The sequence below is a fragment of the Falco cherrug genome, chromosome 8 (assembly GCF_023634085.1).
Source record: "Falco cherrug isolate bFalChe1 chromosome 8, bFalChe1.pri, whole genome shotgun sequence".
Lineage (NCBI taxonomy): Eukaryota > Metazoa > Chordata > Aves > Falconiformes > Falconidae > Falco > Falco cherrug.
This window is the reverse complement of record NC_073704.1, coordinates 25,288,567-25,308,881: the sequence shown is the minus strand read 5'-3', so window position 1 is coordinate 25,308,881 and position 20,315 is coordinate 25,288,567. Positions and strand designations below refer to the sequence as shown.

The window sequence follows — 20,315 nt, the reverse complement described above, 5'->3', positions numbered from 1 at the left end:
ATTGCAGGAAGCTTGTGTTAAGAATGCTATCATCGTGACAAAAGATTTTTTCCTGATGATTACACAGGGTTTTAAATTCTGTGGCTGAACTTTGGAAAGAATGAGAGAATTTTATTATTGACTACTCATCAAGTTATTCTAGGGTGATGTGCTTAAAGCTCATCTTTCACAGTATCAGCTCTGCTTCCTCAGGTTTAATAAGTAGCTCCATGTATTTCATCATTTGATTAGACAAGAGGTCTGTGGCACTAGAGACGACTTGATTAATTTGTGATTTGATTTGTTTCAGAAAACTCTGCTCCCTTCAATTCTGGAAGGTCATCTTTTCTTAGAATTCTTAGAAAGAATCCAAGAGGTCTTTTTATAAAAACATGGCCTCTCTGACACCCATTGTTGCAAAAATCTGAAACACTGTGAACTGATATTTTTTGTCCCTAAGTGGATAAGATACTCCATTCCCTGTGGGGGATAGATAGTTCTTTGCATTCTTTAGAAATTACTCTAGTTTGTTGCTTCCAACTGTTGCCCATAGGTTTCTGAATGCTTTGAACCTGAAAATATGAAGCCTAGGCTGAAGGGTTTGTAGACAATGGCTTCACTATCTTAAAAATGTTAGCCTTCGCCTGAAAGGTGTCTATCAGAACGTCAGTATGTAGCTTCACACAGTCTTCCATGGATTCCTGAGCAAGAGTTATTCCCAGGCTTCTCTGAATTCTGAAAACAGAAACAGCCTGTATTATGGGAGTGTAAGAAGGTGGTAAGAGAGAAGAAAACACACTCAGCACACAATTACAGAATTTCATGGATGATTTTCAGAGCATGCTTATTGCACTGCTCTACCTACATCAGCTCCCATTCTGAAAGATGCAGGGCCACCCTATAGGTCTGCCTGTCAGGCCAAAGCTTGTCTGTGTCATCTTCTTCAAAACTCTCCCTGAGAAGTTGCTCCTGTCTCTTCTTCTGGTGGAACTATGAATTGTGGTTCAGTCTTCTGGCAGATGTGCGTCAGGCTTGCTTTCCAGATTGGTGGGTCAGCAGCTGACTCTTGAAGCTGTGTAGCAAACTGTCCACCATCACCACCAGTTGGGCTGAGAGCAGCTGAGACCAACTACAATTTCTAATGCTTGGTGTGGAATTTGCTCAATGACTACAAGATGAGCATTGGTCTAAATGACTGGATATGTAAGAAAGGCTGTCTCCTGCTTCCTTCTCCTTGTGTTAGCAGTACATTGTGTGTCCAATTCTTTTTCCTCAGCCATGGAAGCCTAATTCCTGCAAATTGTCTTGAGTCCTGAGACAGCTGCCACGCTCAGCTACTTCTTTTCTCTTGCACCTCAAGGCATTGCGTCTTGTATTTCACATCTTTGTTCTGTTTGTTCTTGATGTCAGGGAAGGGATAAACTGGGAGGCCATTGACTGGATGGATAATGCAGAGTGCCTGGACCTTATTGAGAAGGTGAGCAGTTATTTGTGACAGTTTCCAGAGATCACAGGGGGGACTGCTGATTGTCTATACACCTTCCTTGGGGTTTCCTGGTTTTAAAACCAGGTATTTGCTTAGATCCTTTTCCTATCATGACCTGGCGAAAGTACGAGCTGTTCTAGCCATAGTCCCAGTTCAAGAAAGCAGATCTCTGCTCATTGTTGAGACTAAGCTTAGGGAGGGTGTCACTGTTTTAGATAGGGAGCTGTGTTTAAGTAAAACCTTAATGTGAATTTTTTAAAAATAATATCCACTTATGTTCTGTTTGCTGAATGTGTTGACTGGCCAGAATTCTGCTTTCAGCTTGAGCTTTGCTGGGTATAACTCAGGGGTTACTGCTCAGTGCTGTGTCCAGATCTCCAGTTCTTGGCTTGGTGCTGTGTAGTTAGAGCTTTTGCTGACTGTAAAAGCCCATCTCTTGTTTGGCTGTAGAAACTGGGTCTACTGGCTTTGGTAAACGAAGAGAGTCGATTCCCCAAAGGCACAGACAACACCCTTCTGGAAAAACTTCACAGCCAGCATATGGTAAGTAAGAAAATAACCTGGCAGGCAAATGATCAGTATGTTAGTCCCATCAGCATTTCAAAACTGAAAGTGAAGGTTTTGTTGATGTAAAATATGTGCTTTGTGCAGGCAATTTGAAATGCCTTAGGCCTGAACCTGCGAATGTTTAATAAGGCTGCACTGAACAAAAGTAGTATGTGAACAAACCTGAAAACGGTCTCTTGTGCACATAGAGAGAGGGAGTGTGCAAACCATTCCACAGACTGTGGGTAGAAGAGATTGGAATTTGTAGCATGGGATGGAGGTCAGGTTCTGCTGGCCTGTGATGGGACATGAGGCAGCACCTCAGGCACAGGATGCGCTGCACAGTGTGCATGGGTTTCTCCTGCCAGCTGACTCACAGGAGTCTGCTCCAGAGCACGTCAGATCTGTCTCCTGGGGATGTCTTTTGCCTCATGACTTTTAATGGAAGCTCTCTTACTGTTCCTAATTAATTAAATTCTTTCCTCCTCTTTCTTGTATTCTGGACACAGGAGTAGAAGGGCTTTTTCATGCAGGTCAGAAAGTTATCCTGGGGACACAGAAACCACAGTAAGATCACTGTAGCAATCTCTTACCCTGCCTCTGGCACTAAAACAAAGCAAATTAAACCCTGTAGTGTGGACTTCCAGAATAATTTACTACTTTATTAAGAACATTGTCATGTTTCCTAGTCCTCTAATTCAGGCTTCATCCAAGCCTGAAAACATACAAATTTTTATCCTTTATCTGACCTTTTTTTTTTCCAATTGGCATAGATGAAGATATTCTCATATTTCATATTTGCATCTAACCCTGCCAGTAATACTCATGACTACAAATTTGATATGATAGCAATGACTTCTGATTGGCTACTTACACATAGTTTTGCGGAAATATTTCCTTTCTTTAGGCTTAAATTTATCCATTCAATTTAGCCCGCTGTGGCTCTCCCTTGTATTACAGGACAAGGTGTATGAGAATGCCTGATTTACTTTTTCTATTTTTTATTGTTGTTGGTATTTTGTTAACTTTTAATATAGAAGTTATAAATATTTTTAATACGTCACTTCTTTTGAATTTTCTTTCTGAACTATCTCAGCCTCTTCAGTTTGTCTCCAAATGGAGAAATTTCAAAGCTCCTCTTCCTTTCTGCTGTTTGTCTCTGAATTCCTCTACATCTTTTCTCTATTCTTTTCTGAGATAAATAATCAGACCAGAATGCAGTTCCCTTGGTAAGAAGGTATCTGTGATTTATTGTACAGCAGCATGAGACTGTCAGTATTATTTTGCATTCCTTTATGCACCACAACATTTTGGTTGCTATTTTTGGTGATTTCTGTGCATTGAGTAGCCTTTTCATTAAGCTGTTCATAGCGTCACCTCTGTCTGCTTTGAGGGGATAGCAGTTAATGTGGAACTCTAGGGAGCTTATGAGAGATGGAAGAGGCTGAGGAGTTGGAAATGCAGGGAGGTATGAAGTTAATGCTCTAAATTTTGCATTTTTTGAAGGCAAAAGTGGGTTTTATACCAGTTTAATTCTGTAGTGCTGGCTGGAAGAGCAGTGGAAAGCATCCAGCCAGCATTGCTGGAGAGCCCAAGGACACTGTAAGAGAATGAGCCCTCTTCTCTGCGTTGTCTGTGGATTGCAATAGGCTTGAGGAGGAAAAACATAGACCTGGGATTTAAGAGATTATGACCTCTGATACAACTGAGGAGAGGAGCAATAGGGGAGATGGGAGAGGGAACCAAAATTGTTGTAGGCATGGATGAAATATACAGCTTGGTAGAGAGGGAGAGGAGAGGAGGGTGCCGAGAGGAGAGGAAGGTGCCGATCCGTATGAGAGAGTCAGTAACATCGTGTTTCCAGTGGAAGAGAGGGAAGTTTGTGGCTGGAGAAAAAGACAACTGGATTGGTGAAAGGGAAGAGCAAAGAAATGGGGTCAATATGAAAAGGCAGAAAGACAGTGAAAAAGTTTTCAATAGCACTAACAAATTACCAGGGTCAGAAGCCATCCACAAGTACTGCTAAGAGAACTTGAAGATGAAAGCTGAATTACTAACAGTATTGCGCAACTTCTTACATACTTTTTTTTTAGTACTTGTATCTAAGAAGGTAGGAAATTATTTTAATTTTTTGAAAGTATTCTAGGATATTCTAGGCCTCTAATCCTTATTTCACTACCGGGTAAATTCACAGAATGTAAATGGTCGGGAGGGAAGCCTGTAAGACGGTCTTATACTAGCATTGGGGTGGCAATTTTCTGATGATTCACGGGGCAAGGCTGGACTGACAGGTGTATTATCAGACTGATTGGGTTGTAAAATGAAGATGAAAACCAGCGTAGATAAATGTAAAATGGCATGTCTGAAGGAAAACAGTTCCAGTTTCATATTTGAAATGATGAGCCCTGAACTGATTGTGGCTGTTCGGGGGCAAGACTCAGACAGAGGCTGTGATGGGTAGTTCCATGAAACATCTGCACAGTGCTCAGTAGTAACTAAAAACCCAGATCAAGTATTACAAATTCATAGGAAAGAAGCATAATAAAAGCAGAAAACATTGTTATGGCACTGTATAATCCAGGGGTCACGTGACTCAAGAAGGGATTATATCAGATCTGGTAAACAACAGGTCTGGGACAGCTTCAGTGTCATGTGAACTACGTTGAAGGGACCCTGCAGTATGGAGAAAAGATGACTTAGGAGGGATGAAATGAGTTTTTAAGTCACGCGTGGCCCATAGAAGACAAATGGCACTAATGGGAGCCAGGCTGTAGTTACCGGTGCAGTTGGTTAAGAGCTCCCTGCAAATGGATGCAAGAAGTCTGCATGGGTTCAGGTGTGGAATGGGCAAGTATTTCAAAGAGAAATCCACTTGGCATTAATGGTTAGGCAGACCTCATGAAAATAATTGGAGTTTGAGAGTTTATGATGATGAAAGTATCATTTATTAGCTTTGTTCTTACTCTATCCTATATAGCCACTGCTGGAGGCAGAATACTTAGCTGGATGGACCATTGGTCTCGAGCAGCGTGGCTGTTCTTACATAGTTAATGGTTTTCTTAGAACAAAGGAAGGAGGGGGAAAGTGAGAGAGCAGAACAGCTAGTAAAAGAAAGGAAAAAATGAATATTGAAAAAGGAGAAGGGTGCAAAGAAAGATGAAATATAGAGGAAGACAGGAGACTGGTATGATACTTCTGTTGACAAAGAAAAGATGCGTGGGTGTTCTACAAAGCTGCCATCTTCCCTGCATCCTGATCCCATGTCCTGCACCACATGGTTTGTGTGGAGCACTGCCTCCTCAGGTGTCAGACATGCAAGAACTAACATTTCATCCATGGCATGCCTGCCCAACCTTGATTCTGCAAGCCCTTGCTCACATGAGGAATGCCTTGAAGGGCTGGATTTTTCCATCTTATTGGAATAACATATTTGTAATGTAGCTGCAGAGAGCTGCAGCAGATGTGGACGGGCTCTGCAACAGCTAAGGTCCTCACCCATCCCAGCGTTGTCATAGTCATGGCAGAGTTCCTGACTGAGCCTATTTGTTCTTACACTGGCATTATAAGAAGATTTATTTTTCTTTCATTTCAGAGCAACCACTACTATGTGAAGCCTCGGGTAACAGACCATCAGTTTGGCATAAGGCATTATGCAGGGGAGGTAGGTGCTCATGGTGTATCTGTGAGATGCTTGGTATATCTTGGAGTTGAGGTTCTGGATTTTATATTCCAAAATCAAGAATATCTTTCACAGCTCTGTGTTTTCCCACAGTTAGTTCCCCATACCAGAGCACAGGGAGTGTGATGGGCTTCAAATAGCATATAATTCTCCAGTACTATATTCTCCTGCTTGGATGTTTGTTTGAGTTTGTCAGATAACTTTTGGGTTGGGGGATAAACTCCTCCTTACTTCTGTTATTTGTGTTGACTTTTCTTGGACATTCACAAAAAGCAAAACCCAAAGTAAAAGTCAACAAGAAATGTTTGACTTTTGGGAAGGAGAAGAACAGGCTCAATACCTATTGCAAAAAAGAAAAGCTCTCAAAGCCTTCAAGGTTAAATGCTGCTCTTTATTTTGGAGAGAGATGAAGCGGATGGAGGTATGTCAAGGGAGGGCACCTGCACAGTAAAGAAGGTCTGACTTTCTCCTAGAATCATATCTGCTAAGCACTAGTGGTTGGGAGTTCAGGGCACTGGGTGGCATAGTTAGTATTTCCTGAAGTGAATGGAGTACCTCACACCTTGCAGAGGATTTACCCCACCCCCCCAGGCAAATCTCTGCAGCTGTTTTATTTGGCTCCTGTTTTTGAGGTTGTTTTCTGTTAGTGTGTTTTTGGGGTTTTTTTGTTGGTTTTTTTTTGTTTTGTTTTGTTTTTTGGTTTTTTTTTTGTAATCGATGGCTAAAACCCACTTTCTTGACGGTAGCTGCAGAACTCTGGAGCTCTTTGACCCCAAAATCTGGATCTTGGCAAACTCTGGAGCTCTTTGACCCCAAAAACCTGGATCTTGGCACACGCCTGCAGCATTACTGTGTAGCTCTGCTGGAGGTCTTGTACATTGGCAAGTTAGTGCAGAGTGCTTAATGATTTGTACAGCACTGTTCTAGTGGCTCTGTCTCTGTTGCAGGTGCTATATGATGTGAGAGGCTTTCTGGAGAAGAACAGAGACACTTTTCGAGATGACATTTTAAACATGCTGAAAGACAGCAGGTATGCCACTCTTATGCTTGTGAGGAGGCCACATCTGTTGGGCTGAACTAAGATTCATTAATGTAATAACCAGACTAAGGGAAGCAGCTGCTTTTGTCTGAACATCTCTTTGTGCTTAAGTGTCCTGGCAAAAGAAAGGAGAACTGGAGAAGTCACATGAGGCACAGGTTTAATCAGTACTCTTGTCCCAGTTTTGAGAAGAGCTATGAAAGTATGACAAAAATCCCCCCAGGCAATGCTGGTTTTCTCCCTCCTCTCTCCTCCCTTTCCTCTTCTTCCTCTTACCTCCCTGTCCCAACAATGGCAGGTTTGCCCTGAATGAATCAAGGCTCTTTGTCATGCTGTCAAATGCCAGCCTTTGGACAGAGACTGTTTGTTTTCCAGCCTGCTTTTAGTGGAGAGCTTCTGTCCCTATCCTGAGCCAGACTGAGCCCTTGCTGTGGGACCAGACATAACCCCTAATATTATATGCCAGTACTGCAATGTGACTCCAGAGAAATGAACTGACTTTGACCTTGGGCAAGGTCTGGAAGACAGAGGTGGTGCCTAGTAGAAGGAGGAAGGCATTTAATAACGTGACAGACCCTAGAAGTTTTTGAGTAGCTACTCTGCCACGTGCCTGTTGCCACAGTCCATGTATTGCCTTTGGGCTCCAGCTTGATGAGACTGTTTGATAATTGCATCTTCTCTGAAACCTGCTGTAGGGTTTGCACTGTGAGCAGTCTTGAAACAACCTGAGAGAGCTGGGAGTATGAGCTGCTCATAGCTGCCTTACTTGGACAGTGGCACATGGGGAACATTTTACACAAGGCTTGAAGTCAGAATTGTGGTCATCATTGTCCAGCATAATAGAAGGACTCAGAGTTTTTCGACAAGCCAGAAAGGAAAGTTCTGCTAGAAGCAATCATAACAATAAACTGGCAGAAGCAGTGCTGGAGAACTTTGTGCAACTTTGTAAGAACCAGCACCGCTGTCTAAGGAGTGGGAAAATGGTGGAAGATTGCCCAGAGCTGACCTACACTGAGGGTAGCTCTAGAAGTCCTCTGGCCACAGAAGGGCTGTGGTTGCAATTGCATGAGCATGTCATGGGTGCTAGCCTTGAGATCTAGGTTGGGAGAGACGCTGACAGCACACAGTCTAGCTGGAGTACCTTCAAGCTAGTTTCACCTGGGGACGCATAGCTTGAGGGAGGTGTCCTAGCCAGTGCAGAATGGAGATCTTCCTCTGCCTAATATCCTGCTTAACAGTGTGAGATGGGGTTTGTGGTTTTGCAGCCGAGCGTGGCGCACAGGGCAGCTCACGGGATCTAGGAAGCCCCATGGAGAGGATTAATTTCCTCACTGAAGTGCCCAGCTGAACTCCCTCCTGCAGCTACTCTGTGGCACAGCAGGAATAAAAATGAGTTTCACACTTGGACAGAGTAGTAGCTGAGAATGAGAGCCATCTTCTCACAGATTCTGGGTGTGTTGCACCTTTCTTTTCTTCTCCCTTTAGACTGGACTTCATCTATGACCTTTTTGAAAAAGTCTGCAGCCGTTGCAGTGAAGAGACACTGAAGATGGGCACCCAGAGGCGCAGACCAACTGTCAGTTCCCAGTTCAGGGTAGGATGTTTTCCAAAAGAGCAGCAGGCTTCTGGGGAGGAGCAGATGGGTGAAGCAAGGCCTGGAGCCAAGTGGAGTCATTCATCCTTGTTTTGTGTCCAGCACAGAAAATGTGCAGGAATGTTGTAATGCTAAAAAAAGAGTAGCACTGCCCCAAGGATTTCTGTCTGGTGTAAAATGGGAGATGCTAAGACTGGGCAGCGTGGCACAGGAAAAGAATACTTTGCTACATATATGAAGCTTATGAGATTCTTTATCTTTCATGTTGGTTTGGTGTTTCAGCTACGTGTGTGTGTCCTTTTAGGCTACATCTTTAACAGGTATAGTGGCAATTCCAGTAAAACCTTATTGGAGGGCCCTTGCAGCTATGAATCTCACCCCCCCTAGATTGTCTGCAAACCTGCTGTTAGTTTGACAGGTTTAGTTTCCTATATTTGAAGTTAGAGAGACTTGTAAAAATAACTCACATCAGCTCTACAGCTCTGAGAGCAACAATGGCTATGTAAACAATGTGAGTAAACTAACTGTGGGGGTATGTTTTGGTCAGGAAGGGATCTCCTGGGTTATTGAAGTTTTGGTGGCAGAGTCAAAGTACGTTAGGAATGGGAAGGCTGCATGAAGACCCTATTACATCAAATCTAGCCCCTTTCCTTCCCGTAGGGACTGATCCTTTGGGTTTTGTCTTCCTGCTTTTTAGGATTCTCTCCATTCCCTGATGGCCACGCTTAGTACTTCCAACCCATTCTTCATCCGCTGCATCAAACCAAATACAGAAAAGGCAAGTCTGTCTTCCAGCAAAATGTATGCATGCGACACAGGCTCTCATGAGCACTCAATTGCACAAACACCTGACAAGTGCCTCCTTCAGGGTCCAAGCTGAGGACAAGAGCTGTTCCCCCTCACCTTCCCCTTTTCCTTCTAGTTGTTTTAGAGTTGAGGAAAAATACACCCTCCTCCTGGTAATTAGATGAAAAGACTGCATGCTGAGTATAATATGATATAGCCATTCCCACTTATGAAGCTTAGAAAATGGACCATGCTTGTGCAGAGGCCAGAGCTGTGCTAGAAGAAGCAATTGCTCCTGCTTGTGGTGGCTGTAGACAATTTGTCCTGGAACGCAGGGCTTGTGTGACAGGAAGCATCTCCTGCAGATCTCTGGCTCTGAGGCAGAGGAGGTGGACACTTCATGAGCAACTCAGAGTGCTTAGAGACAGCCTGGCTCTCACTTACATTGTGAACTGTGATGGGAGGATATGCTGCAAACTAGATTGGGTGGGGTGCACTGAACCGATCATTTTCTTTGTGTGTTTTGAAACTGTGTGTGATATGCCAGAAAAGAAATCTGCAGCTTGTCTTCAGTTTGACTGGAGAGAGACTGCAAAGAGAACTGAGTCAGAGTTCTGCATTTTGTATGGGCTAATGCATTATATTGTAGCTTTACTCCATGATCTGACTATAACAGCCACCTGCAGGCTTTTTTTCCAGCATCTGTCCACCTCCCTTTCATCCCTTTTTCTGCACCATGCAGTGTTGTGAGGTTGCTTTCCCCTTGACCCAGACTTCCCCCTTTTCAACTGGCATACCCAAATAGGCAGGGCTAACTTTCTACAGGGAAACGGATATACAGCCAGTGACTGTGCTCAGAGAAACAGTCACGGTTCAAGTCAGCAAAGAACTAATACACAAGATCAACAATTTGCCTCTCTCACTTTCTTTTAAATTGTTATGTAGGCACCAAACCTCTTCAGTCCAGATGTGGTGCTAAATCAGCTCCGGTACTCAGGGATGCTTGAGACAGTGAAAGTTCGAAGAGCAGGTTTCCCTATACGGCGCCTTTTCCAGGACTTTCTCAGCAGGTAATTGCTATTGTTGTACCACATCCCGTAACAGCCCCAAGGTATATGATTCTATGTTTGTTAGCTGTATAACTGCTGTTACTGATATGGATCATTTGTGGGATGTTTTTCTAACCATGGCCTTATTGCCCATATCATAGACTGATCTAGAAGCCCTTTTGGAGACTTGCCTTTAGGGTAAAAATCAGAATGGAAAAATAGCCAGACAGTCTATTTTAATTTTTTTTTTTTTTTTTTTAGCTTTGCCACAGATTTGCTTGTGCGATGCTCTGAAACCTAGCTGGTCATAACATGTAAAAAGAAAATATCATGCTTAAAACCTTTAATCTGGCAGGCTGAAGCAAATTTCAATGGACAGTATAGTTGATGATTAAAATTGGAAAGAGTGATCGTTTCTTTTAATTAGCTGCATCAAAAGCTTTTCTTGATGTTTAAGGCTTGAAGGGACCGTTGAACATTACTTCCTTTGTCTCTCAGAACATTAAATGCCACCCTTATTCTGAACAAAATAACTTGTGTCTGATGAAAGCACATGTTTCAGAGTGGCAGTTGTTCTTTACTAAAAATGCTGTTGAGTTTGTATTTTATTACTGGGATTGCAACAATAATTGCCAGTGTCATAGAAACAGATAAAGCTTGGGGGATGGAAATTTCCGAATTGGAAGGCAAACACAAATAAGGGAGGTCCCAGAGGAAGAAGGACTAATGGGAGGAGGATAATTAAGAGTTAAAAGCTTGGGGGTGAGTGTTACTGTCATACATAATCTCATGAGATTTTGTTTGGTTCTTAGGTACAAAATGCTTATGAAGGGGCCAAGTCTCTCAGACAACAGCAAAGCTGTATGCGCAGGCTTTCTTCAGACATATGACAGTGGCAAGAAAGAATGGCAGCTGGGTAAAACCAAGGTACTTCCTCTGTGTGGGACAGGGTATGGCTTTGTTCCAGCTGCAAAGAGATGCAATAGCATCTGGTGAGGTTTAAGCCAGTGGAAAGGACAAAGTAGTGATGACCCTTTATATTAGACTATGCCACTGACCTGTAGCACCTCAAATATCTGCCATATTATGTACCTAGAGATGTAGAAAGCTTTTTGATTTTGTCAAACTCCTTCTCATTGACCAAGCCAGATAGATTTTTGTTGTGTCTGATCCAAGAACAAGAAGAATGGGTCTCATTTTATGCAATTGCAATATGTACCATTAACTCATGCCTCTTGTGCCAGATATTTTGCTCTGGTTGGCTAACTGAAATTGTTGCAGAAGGCAGTGAGCTACTGCTTGGTATATATCTAAACTGTGAATGGGTAGCTAGATCACCAGATGTGTGACAGCTTTCTGCTGTGAAAGCTCAGATGATGGTTTATGCGGTTAGCCCAGATGCTAGCATACATTTTCTAGGAAAAGGTATCCAAATGCTTCTCCCCACTTGCATAATTCAGATTTTGCTTCTGTAAAAGCTTCTGGTAAACTTTTAACACTTCTCTCTTGCCTGGTATAGGCTGGATTTTGGGGTTGGGGTTTTTTTTGGTTTTGTTTTTCTCCAGACATCCAGCTGGAAACATACCATTACTTTTCATTTAATGGGGAGGGAGCTGGGTGTTTCAGTCTGAATTTTTTCAAGCTTTGAGACAGCTTCATCTAGAAATAGATGTGAGTGTTGTGAGGTATACTGCTATAGAAATCTGGGAGTGGAAAACTGCCTCTATCACAACTTTCCACATACTCCAGTAAATTCTTCAAAGAATATTCCAAGATGGATGGTGTCCAGTGCAGACAGCATTTCTAAGTAGTGGATATGCAGTCCATACCCAAAGCAGATGGCTGTCCATCCAAGTAGCTTTTTTTTTTTTGCTTTTTATGCCCTTAAGCCTTCAGAAATGTAGTTCAGAATATTTCCAGGGTCACAATGGAACCAGAAATGATTCTAGTGAATATTCACATTTAATTTGTCCAGGAGATCAGTATTTGTTGCTTTGAGCAATCACTACTTAGTGAGTGGATAGTCTATAATGTTTCTTAGAGAGTGAGATCCCTCTCTCCCCTTCTTAGAGGAGTGGTGGTGGCCCAGTTGGTAGTCTGGGCTATGAACTCTGTGTGATAACCACAAGGAAACCATTGACCATTGCTGTGAGAAGGAGATGTATTAACCTGAAGTTTTGAAGGCCTTCCTTCACATGCCTCCGCTGATACTCAAGAAAGAGGGTTTTATCACTTAACTGTATTTCTGCTCTGTGATTAAAGTGTTCCCCATCTTTCATTTGGGAATTTGGTGTCTCCTCACTGGTCCCTGCAAACCAGGAACCATTTCAGTCATTCTTATCCCTAGATAACCCATGCTTGGGTTATCCCACTTGCTCGTGTGGCTGCCAGTCTCACAGCATTTTAGTGTTAAAGCTGGTGTGGAGTGTGTGTGTGTGTTGCAGAGTTGCTTGTGCCTGGGAAACTTTAGAAAGTGGTGGTTAGAGCTGGTAAACATGGAGTTTGAACTTTCTTCCTATCGTGACAAGAGAGGGAAGATTGCTGGGCTACAGCAAGGGCAGCAGGGAAGTGCCGGTGAGGACCAACGTGTACATACTCACCTTTTAGAGCATAAAAGGTTATCAGCTATATAGCTGGAGTCCAGGGACTACAACAGACTGATGACAATCAGGAAATCCAGGCTGTTTTGAGCCCCTGGCAGCAATAAAGTCCTCCTTCTCTTCAGTCCCTGCTGTGCATCCTGAAGGACTGAGTCCATCTGTCTGTTTCCACTTGCTCCTTGACCTGCACAAATTCTTTTGGAAAAACAATATAGGTGGTAAATTGTGGCAAACAAAATGTGTTTGTATTTTGCCAAAACAGCAGATGTACTCTAATGTAATTTTTTTGAACAATTGTGTCCTATAAACTAAAACTTGGCTGAAGTGCAATATGCAGCATGTTGGTAAACAGCAGTCTCTCTTTGAGGGCACTGGTTGCTGCAGGTCTGAATATTGTGGGAAGAAAGAAACGATTAAGAATGGCAGTCTTTGTATCTTATGACTGAGGAGGAAAATTAAAAGGGGTTGGGAAGCAGTTGAGTCATCTTGTTTGGTTGTGGAAGTTACTTTGTATTTGGCATGGTTTGGATTAGAGATATGTGTTCTGGTAGAGGGGAGCAGTTCTGTTTATTCTAAAGAAAGTATCACTCCAAGGCCGTCCTGGCCTTTTACACCCTTGCTGCCATGCTGAATGACTGGCCTGCCCCTGGCCGCTCCAAGGTGCTGTTGCCATTACCCTACCCATTTAATTGTACAGATGCGTTGCTCGATGTCCTTTCCCTTGCTCAGATGGTGGCAAAGCCATTTCATTGCTCCCTTGGAAACCCCTCCTTGCAACTCTGCTTTGTGACAGTGCCTCCAGAAAACCTACCCCTAGGAGAGCTGATGCCAAGGCGAGGCCATGCAGAGCAGTGCTGCTTCCTGGCAGTTCCTTCCCCGCTGCCTGTATCCAGCTGTTGTGCCTTGGTTTTGGATTACAGAGTGCTTTGTCTGTGTTCATGTTTTAGCTGGTGCTGGGTAACACAAGCCTGAAATCCTTGGGTGGGTAAATAAAAAAGCCCTTATTTTTCCAGAGGCTTTCAGGTAAGGGTGAAGTGAAGCTACCAGCCAAGGGGCACAGAGTGTAGGTCGTGTCCTGGGGAGGAAGCCTGTGTGCCCTTGCTGACAGTTTTATTGCTACAGCTGCAGCTTTGGGTACCCAGGTAGTGATTCCCAGGACTAACCTTGGCTTATGGAGTCAGGAGTAGCTACTGAAAAAGGTGTGACAAGCCAATGGGGATGTAACCTAGGAAGAAGTATAAGGGGTGGGTGAAGAGCAAGGCTCATGGAAGGGGGAATACTTCCTGCAAAATGAATGGAAGGATAATTATATCCCTAGCAATTGTTTGGAGGAGGAAGGAAAAGACGCTGTGAATTAGTGCAGGGGATTGTGAAGCTTGGGAAAGGAAATGGAGGAGGAAGGGCAGGATGATCTTTGTGTTTTTCATTAAGAATAGAGCAGCTGCTGTGCTGGTGACTGTCAAATTAATGTTTATAAGAGGTATTATTGTATATAAAACAGGTTTTATCCAGTGGCATGGCAGAGAGAAAGGCTTGGATGCAAACAAGCTATGTGATGATGGAAGAGCTTGTGCTAAGGTGCCCTTGTCTTCACTGGTGATGTGCTGGGATGGAGCAGCAGCCTCTGTGCCTCTTTCCTCAGTGCACCTGGACCTTCTGCCATACTTGCTCAACACAGATCTCCTACAGATGTTTAACACAGTAATTCTTGCTGTTTGAAAGCATTCGTTCCACATTTCAGCCTGCTGTTTCGCAGGGCTTGTTTGAAGGAGGAGGTTTCTGTAGGCTATTTGGCATCCAGGTCATAGTGGCCCGCTTCCTGCTTTCCCAGTGTTGTCCCGAAGAATCATATGATCCCACTTAGGTCTGCATGGGTGCACACACAGTTACATTTGTGTCTGCTGGTCTACACCTAACCTTAACATGTTTACTATTGCACTGATGGTACATGCAGGCACTGAGGTTGTGTAAGGAACACTGTGGTGCTGCACTGTGGTTTAAAACTTTGCCAGTGTCTAGGATGAGCAGATCTGATAGAAGTAACCCTGTATGTTTTATGCAATCATTCCTCCCTCAGATGAAAGTGATCTCATGCTTTCAGAAAGTGACTGTGCATTATGACATGGAAACGGCTACCTTCCAAGTTGTTTCCGCACAGCATCAAAAATACTTCTGAATTTGAATACATTTTAGTCTTCCTTGTCATCTACAGGAGTCTAAAAAAAACCCACCTCAAAATCCTGATAGCTTATAACTAGATATTGTTATTATTAAGATTAACCCCTCACTCTCAATCACATATAGAAACCCCTGTAGATTAGGGTTGGGTCTTGCTGAACTCTGCATGCACCCTCCTTACTGGCGCAGCAAAGTCTGTGCTTGCTAGGGAAATACTGATGGCCTGAATGTTTTTGCAATTTGATGAAGATAATGGACTGAGAGAGTGTTTTGCTGGCTGCATTATTGAAATGTGTGACTGCTTGTTTGTTCTGGAATGTAATGGAAAGAGTAATCCCTACCTCAGAGAAGTCTTTAAAAGATTGTTGAGTTGACAGAGGGGGTGGATATACAACTTGCAGGGAAGGATGCCAGCTTCATGGTTGGCGGTACCTTGATAATGAACCTTCTTTTAAGGCTACCCACGGTTACTTAGTCATTACAAAACAGCTAATTTCTTAAGGCCATCTTAATGGAAATGGCTTCCCAGGAGAATTTTGAGTCCAGGGAAGCCACTGGCTATGGATACTAACTCAGGGAGAAGTTTCAGTACACAGGTACATGGTGGTCATTGCAGGGAGAAAAGGAGCCTGTGTAAGTGATGAGGCCAAAAGCAGTGATGGAAGAGGTGGTGTGCAATACAGAGATATAAGGGGAGGTAAGTGGGGAGGGGGAGAGTTTGTGCAGAACACTGGACTAAGGGGCTGTTCAGACCTCTGAGCCTCCCTCTGGCCTCTCAGCATAGCCACATGGATGCAAAAAATTTATAAGGAGTTTTTTACTGATTAATGTAGTTCTGCAGATTGATGAGTGTCAGTTCACAGCCTGTGTTCACAGTAGTGCTTTAACATGTAGGGTTGCACTTTCCTAGTGTAGTCCATTCTGCTACTGGCCCTGGCAGTGATTTAGCCAACACCAGGCAGCAGGTCACAGGAGCATGGCCATATGGCAGTTGTCGCTGTGACTGCAGCTTGTGTGGACATACCCTAGCCAACTTATTCTAGTCTGGGTGCTGCTAGCAGTGTACTCACGGGGCTGTGGAGCTCTACACAGGCAGCAATCAGTCTCAAAAAGCAAAGCATTTCTTTCAGCAATTTGCGCTGAACCCTGTGCTAACACAACGCAAGCCAGCTGATTTAAAGTAGCTCAGATTTGTCAGCACAATTCCTGTAAATGTGCCCTTACCTTGCTTGTATCTCAGTCCTTTTGTCTTTAAGATAGCACCGTCATCCCTTACACAAGCATTTAGCACTGAGCAGAGGTTTGAAATACAGGTGATGGAAGACGCTTGAGAATTAAAATACTGGACACTGAAGTACAACCAGTAATACTTGGAGACCTCTCCCAGTGGGGCTCAGTTCCCCCAGTGCATGCTGTACTGCTGAACCTCTTCAGCACGGAAGCATCTCCACCTCAGAGTTTCTGGAGCTTGGTGGAGGGCCTTGTCTCCAGTGCACTGAGGGTATGCTCAGCTTTGCACCTTGACAGGGCTTTTAGTTTTCCCACTGTCTTCCATTATTAGGACTGCCGTTAAAATTGCTTCCTGGAGTCTAGAAATCTAAATGTTCCTCCCTTTCCTTGAAGTGCGGAGGAGTTTCTTTGCCAAATATTTAATCACCCGGGTAGGTATCAGTGCCTGCTGCCGGGAGGTGCTGGGTTGTGCAGGGAGAGCTGTCAGCTGGGAAAGAGTTAATCAGGCGCAAGCACAGGCTCTCCTCCTCCCTCCTCTTCTTTCCCTCCTTCCTCAGCTCCCTCCCTCCCTCTCTCTTTAAGTCTTGACCACAGAGTGAGGGAGGCGGGGGTTGGGCACGGAGTTTGGCTCATGTCGCTGCAAAACTTTTTCCTGGTGCTGTGAGCGCGGCGCCGAGCCCGGCTGGGGGCTGGAGCGCGGCCGCGGGGCGCCCGGCCGGGGCGCTGGTCACCCGGGGGTGAAACCTCCCGGCTCTCCCGGGGACTGACTTCTTTCCTCTCTTTGTGTTTACTGAAACTCCTCCCCGTGGCGTCAGGTTTTCCTGAAGGAAGCTCTTGAGCAGAAGCTGGAGAAGGATCGGGAAGAGGAGTTGAGGAAAGCAGCTATAGTCATCCGGGCCCACGTCTTGGGCTACATGGCAAGGTCAGTGCTGGGGGCTGCCCCACCATCCCTGCGCTTCCCTACCTGGGTTGCCCCGACCCCCTGCTTTGCTCTCTAGTCCCCTCGCATCCCTCCCTTCTTCCCCTCCTGTGCTCAAAGGGAGAGTTGCAGTATCTGCCCTCCCTGCCGGCATCAGTTCTGCTGAAACCTTTCTGTACCGCCTCTTCTTCAGTTCTGCGTATATTTGCACCCTGCCTCAACGCTGCGCAGCAGGCTTCTGCAGGGACCTCTGTACCCGTTCCCTGCCTCTGATGACACCTTTTCCTTGCCTTCAGGGCTCTCCTGGCTGGATCCCAACCTATGCTTTGGGTCCCCTCCTTTTCCATATGCCCGTAAACTCTGTTTTCTGCACCCCCCGCAAATCGCTTCTCCCTCACTTGCAGCTCTGCCTTTGCTCACCCTTTTTCCTCGCCCTGCCTGTTTGCCTTGTGATCTCCCTCTCCTTTTAATTAACTCTTCAGAATTGGTTTTTGGCCAGCTTTGCACCCGTAATCTCTTGCCGCTCCCTTTTGCACCTGACCAGAGGAGGGTTGGGAGAACCAACTGCAGACAAACGGCCCCTCCTCTGCCCCTCGAAGTCAGTGTAACAGCTGACTTCTTAATGGCTGTGGCATGCACACTTAATCCCAGTGAGATGCTCTTTTCTGGCTGGTCTCTGCTCCAGACACCTGTCAGTCAGGGGTGTGAGGAGGTGAAATCCCTGGCCAGCAGAGCTGTTCCAGCAGGAGCTCTTTAAAGAGCTCCAGTTACACCAGGTAGCTCATTTTGTGTTGGGAAATGTGTGCAAGGGTTGTACCCTGTCTTGCCAATGTGGAATATCGGCAAAATACACGTTTGGTCTCGGGGGCTTTTATTCATTTATTTATTTCCCTCTAGTAAGACAAGTGAGCTAGCTCTATTGTTTGTGCATGAGATTGCAAGTTCATTGTGTCAGGGCCTCTGTTCTGTTTTACGTTGTGACTAGCATTTGGAGAGAGGGGTAGGGATTAGCACAGGAAAATTGATTTTTCTGGGAAACATCACTGCAGACAAACTGGATTACTGCTTTTCTGAGTTCCTGGGAAGGTAGCTGCTGTCCTGCAGGGCTGTGATGGAGACTGTTGCAGTAATCTTCCTCTTGGCTAGAAATCTTGTGGTCCTCCAGTCTCCACAGATCTGCATTTCTTATCCCACATGTTGCTCTTCTGAGTCTCATCTAAGACCAAGCTGTGCTTCTGCAGCCAAAGTGGAAAATCCTCACAAGCAGCTGGAGATAACTGGACTTTGCAGGGGAGGAGAGCAAGGCATGAGGAAAGAGCTAGGGAGGAAGGCTGGAAAACTTTTATGTGAAGAGCTTCCAGTTGCACTGCACCTGTATTGGAGAAGGTCCAGCAAGACGGAGTTCATCTGGGCAAGTGCTGAATGGTCTGTGTAGAGTTGGGCAGAAGTCAGGAGTACTGGTGCGTGCTGCCTTAAGTTTGATACCATTTCTGTTAGTTTTGCAAGGATAAGTGTATTTAAATTAATTTGGTCTCATGCAAAGGAGGTTAGCGAAGAAGGGTATATATACCGCAGGAAGGATTTTACTGGTTTCTCCCCCTTTGTGAACTTGTTCTGTGAGCCTGGAGAACCAGTCTTAAAGGTGAAAACACTTTCTTTGCTCTCATTCCCTGTAGCCTACTATCTCTGACCGCTAAAATGTGAGACAAGAAAATCAAGCCCATTCAAATGACCCCATTTTTTTGTAGCTAATCTGTGGAACTCTGAGCTGCAGGTAACAACTTCACAAGTTAAAATGCATGTAACTTTTCCTGGGCGTGCAGAATCCATGTGCAAATTTGGCTGTGTCCCTGGATTCTGCAGGACCTTATTGCTCAGGGGAAGACAACAGCAGGAAATCACTCCATAGCCCTGTGTTCTGTAGACCTTGAAGGAATAACTGCTAACTACAGCTCATCGACAGAATAATTAACTCAATTCCAAATGCAGCAGTGGAACCTTGAAACCACCCTGCCTTCTCTTATGATACATGGTCAGGATGTCTCCCAACTTCTTGGCATGGGCTGCAGGATGAATTTCCTTGGCCCGTGCAAGAGGGTGAGTGGAAGGCCGAACAAGGGGAATGAAATTCATGGCCTGCGTGCAGCAATTCCAGCTGAAGGCGTCTGCAAGCTTGGCTGTGGTCATGAGGAATGAGGGGGCACTTTAGCCTGGCAGATTAGCAGGCAGAGCCGGCCTGTAGCTGGGCAGGGCTTGGCACATGTTGCACTTGAGAGAGTTTCTGGCAGATGCATTTTGTAAAAGTCAGAGTGCCCTTTTTGATGCACTTATATCTGCCTTGACAGAGGGTGCATGTGCAGCTGTTCACACCCCATGTGCAGGGCACAGGGAGGACAGAGGGAGCAGGGGTAAGAGAACTGCCGCCCAGGAGCAATGAAACTAAAACCTCCCACTTACCACCTCTTCCCTTTCCTCTTCTCTGTGTTTGTTCCCTTTGACTTAATACTATGGAAAAGGGCATGACCTCTGCACACTACTGCTGTTAGCATCTCTCTCCTGATTTTCTTGACCAGGCTGACATATCTGATGTGCAAGGAGGTGGCAAGCTGTCAGCATGAGTCTGTGTTGCTATTTGAATGGGGTTTGATTGCCAGGAAGTGGATTTTGAGGTGTGTCTTTTCCTCAGGGGGTTGCAGAAGGTCTGTGGGGAGGATATGTGAGAATACTGTGCTATTTCCAACATGCTTTCTAGGACTGTAAAACCTCACAGGATTACTGTAGGCTGCTGGCCCAAGATCCTGTGTAACAGCCCCATAGAATTTCCCTCTGCACATTCTGGTTTGGAGTAAAGAAGGTTTTGATTTGAATAGTACCAATGATCATTTCCCTACAGTAAGAGTAAAGTGTCTGAATATATTCAATTACTTTTAAAAATGTCTGCTTATTTCCAGCCTGAATGGGCTTCATCTTCAGGACAATTAAATCTTGTTATATCCCCTGTTGGATAAATAGAAAGACCACCCAAAAATGTGGGTACTTTGACTGGGATCAAGCCTTTCCTTAGCCTTCTCTTTCTTAAGGTCATGGGGCCAAGTGCTCTCTCTCTGTAAGCCAGAATTTCTGGTTCCAATCCTGCTTCCTCAGAAATCACTTGAGGGTCTAACATTTTTCCTGAAATGGAGGTGCTAACACTGAACACAGGATAAAAGTAGCAGTGCAGTCCTGTTCTA

The 20,315-nt window shown here is 44.7% G+C and overlaps 1 protein-coding gene across 2 annotated transcripts in view; it reads left to right on the top strand.

Moving 5' to 3' along the window:
- The window catches only part of LOC102050241 (unconventional myosin-X-like), a 93,690-nt gene that overhangs the window by 40,455 nt on the left and 32,920 nt on the right, over positions 1-20,315 (top strand). For both annotated transcript variants that reach the window (XM_055718175.1, XM_027810596.2), the window contains exons 14-22: positions 1,390-1,456; positions 1,916-2,008; positions 5,604-5,672; positions 6,638-6,720; positions 8,215-8,323; positions 9,021-9,101; positions 10,055-10,179; positions 10,971-11,085; positions 16,982-17,088. In XM_055718175.1, coding sequence (XP_055574150.1) covers positions 1,390-1,456; positions 1,916-2,008; positions 5,604-5,672; positions 6,638-6,720; positions 8,215-8,323; positions 9,021-9,101; positions 10,055-10,179; positions 10,971-11,085; positions 16,982-17,088 — 849 coding nt within the window. The remainder of the gene's footprint in view (positions 1-1,389; positions 1,457-1,915; positions 2,009-5,603; positions 5,673-6,637; positions 6,721-8,214; positions 8,324-9,020; positions 9,102-10,054; positions 10,180-10,970; positions 11,086-16,981; positions 17,089-20,315) is intronic.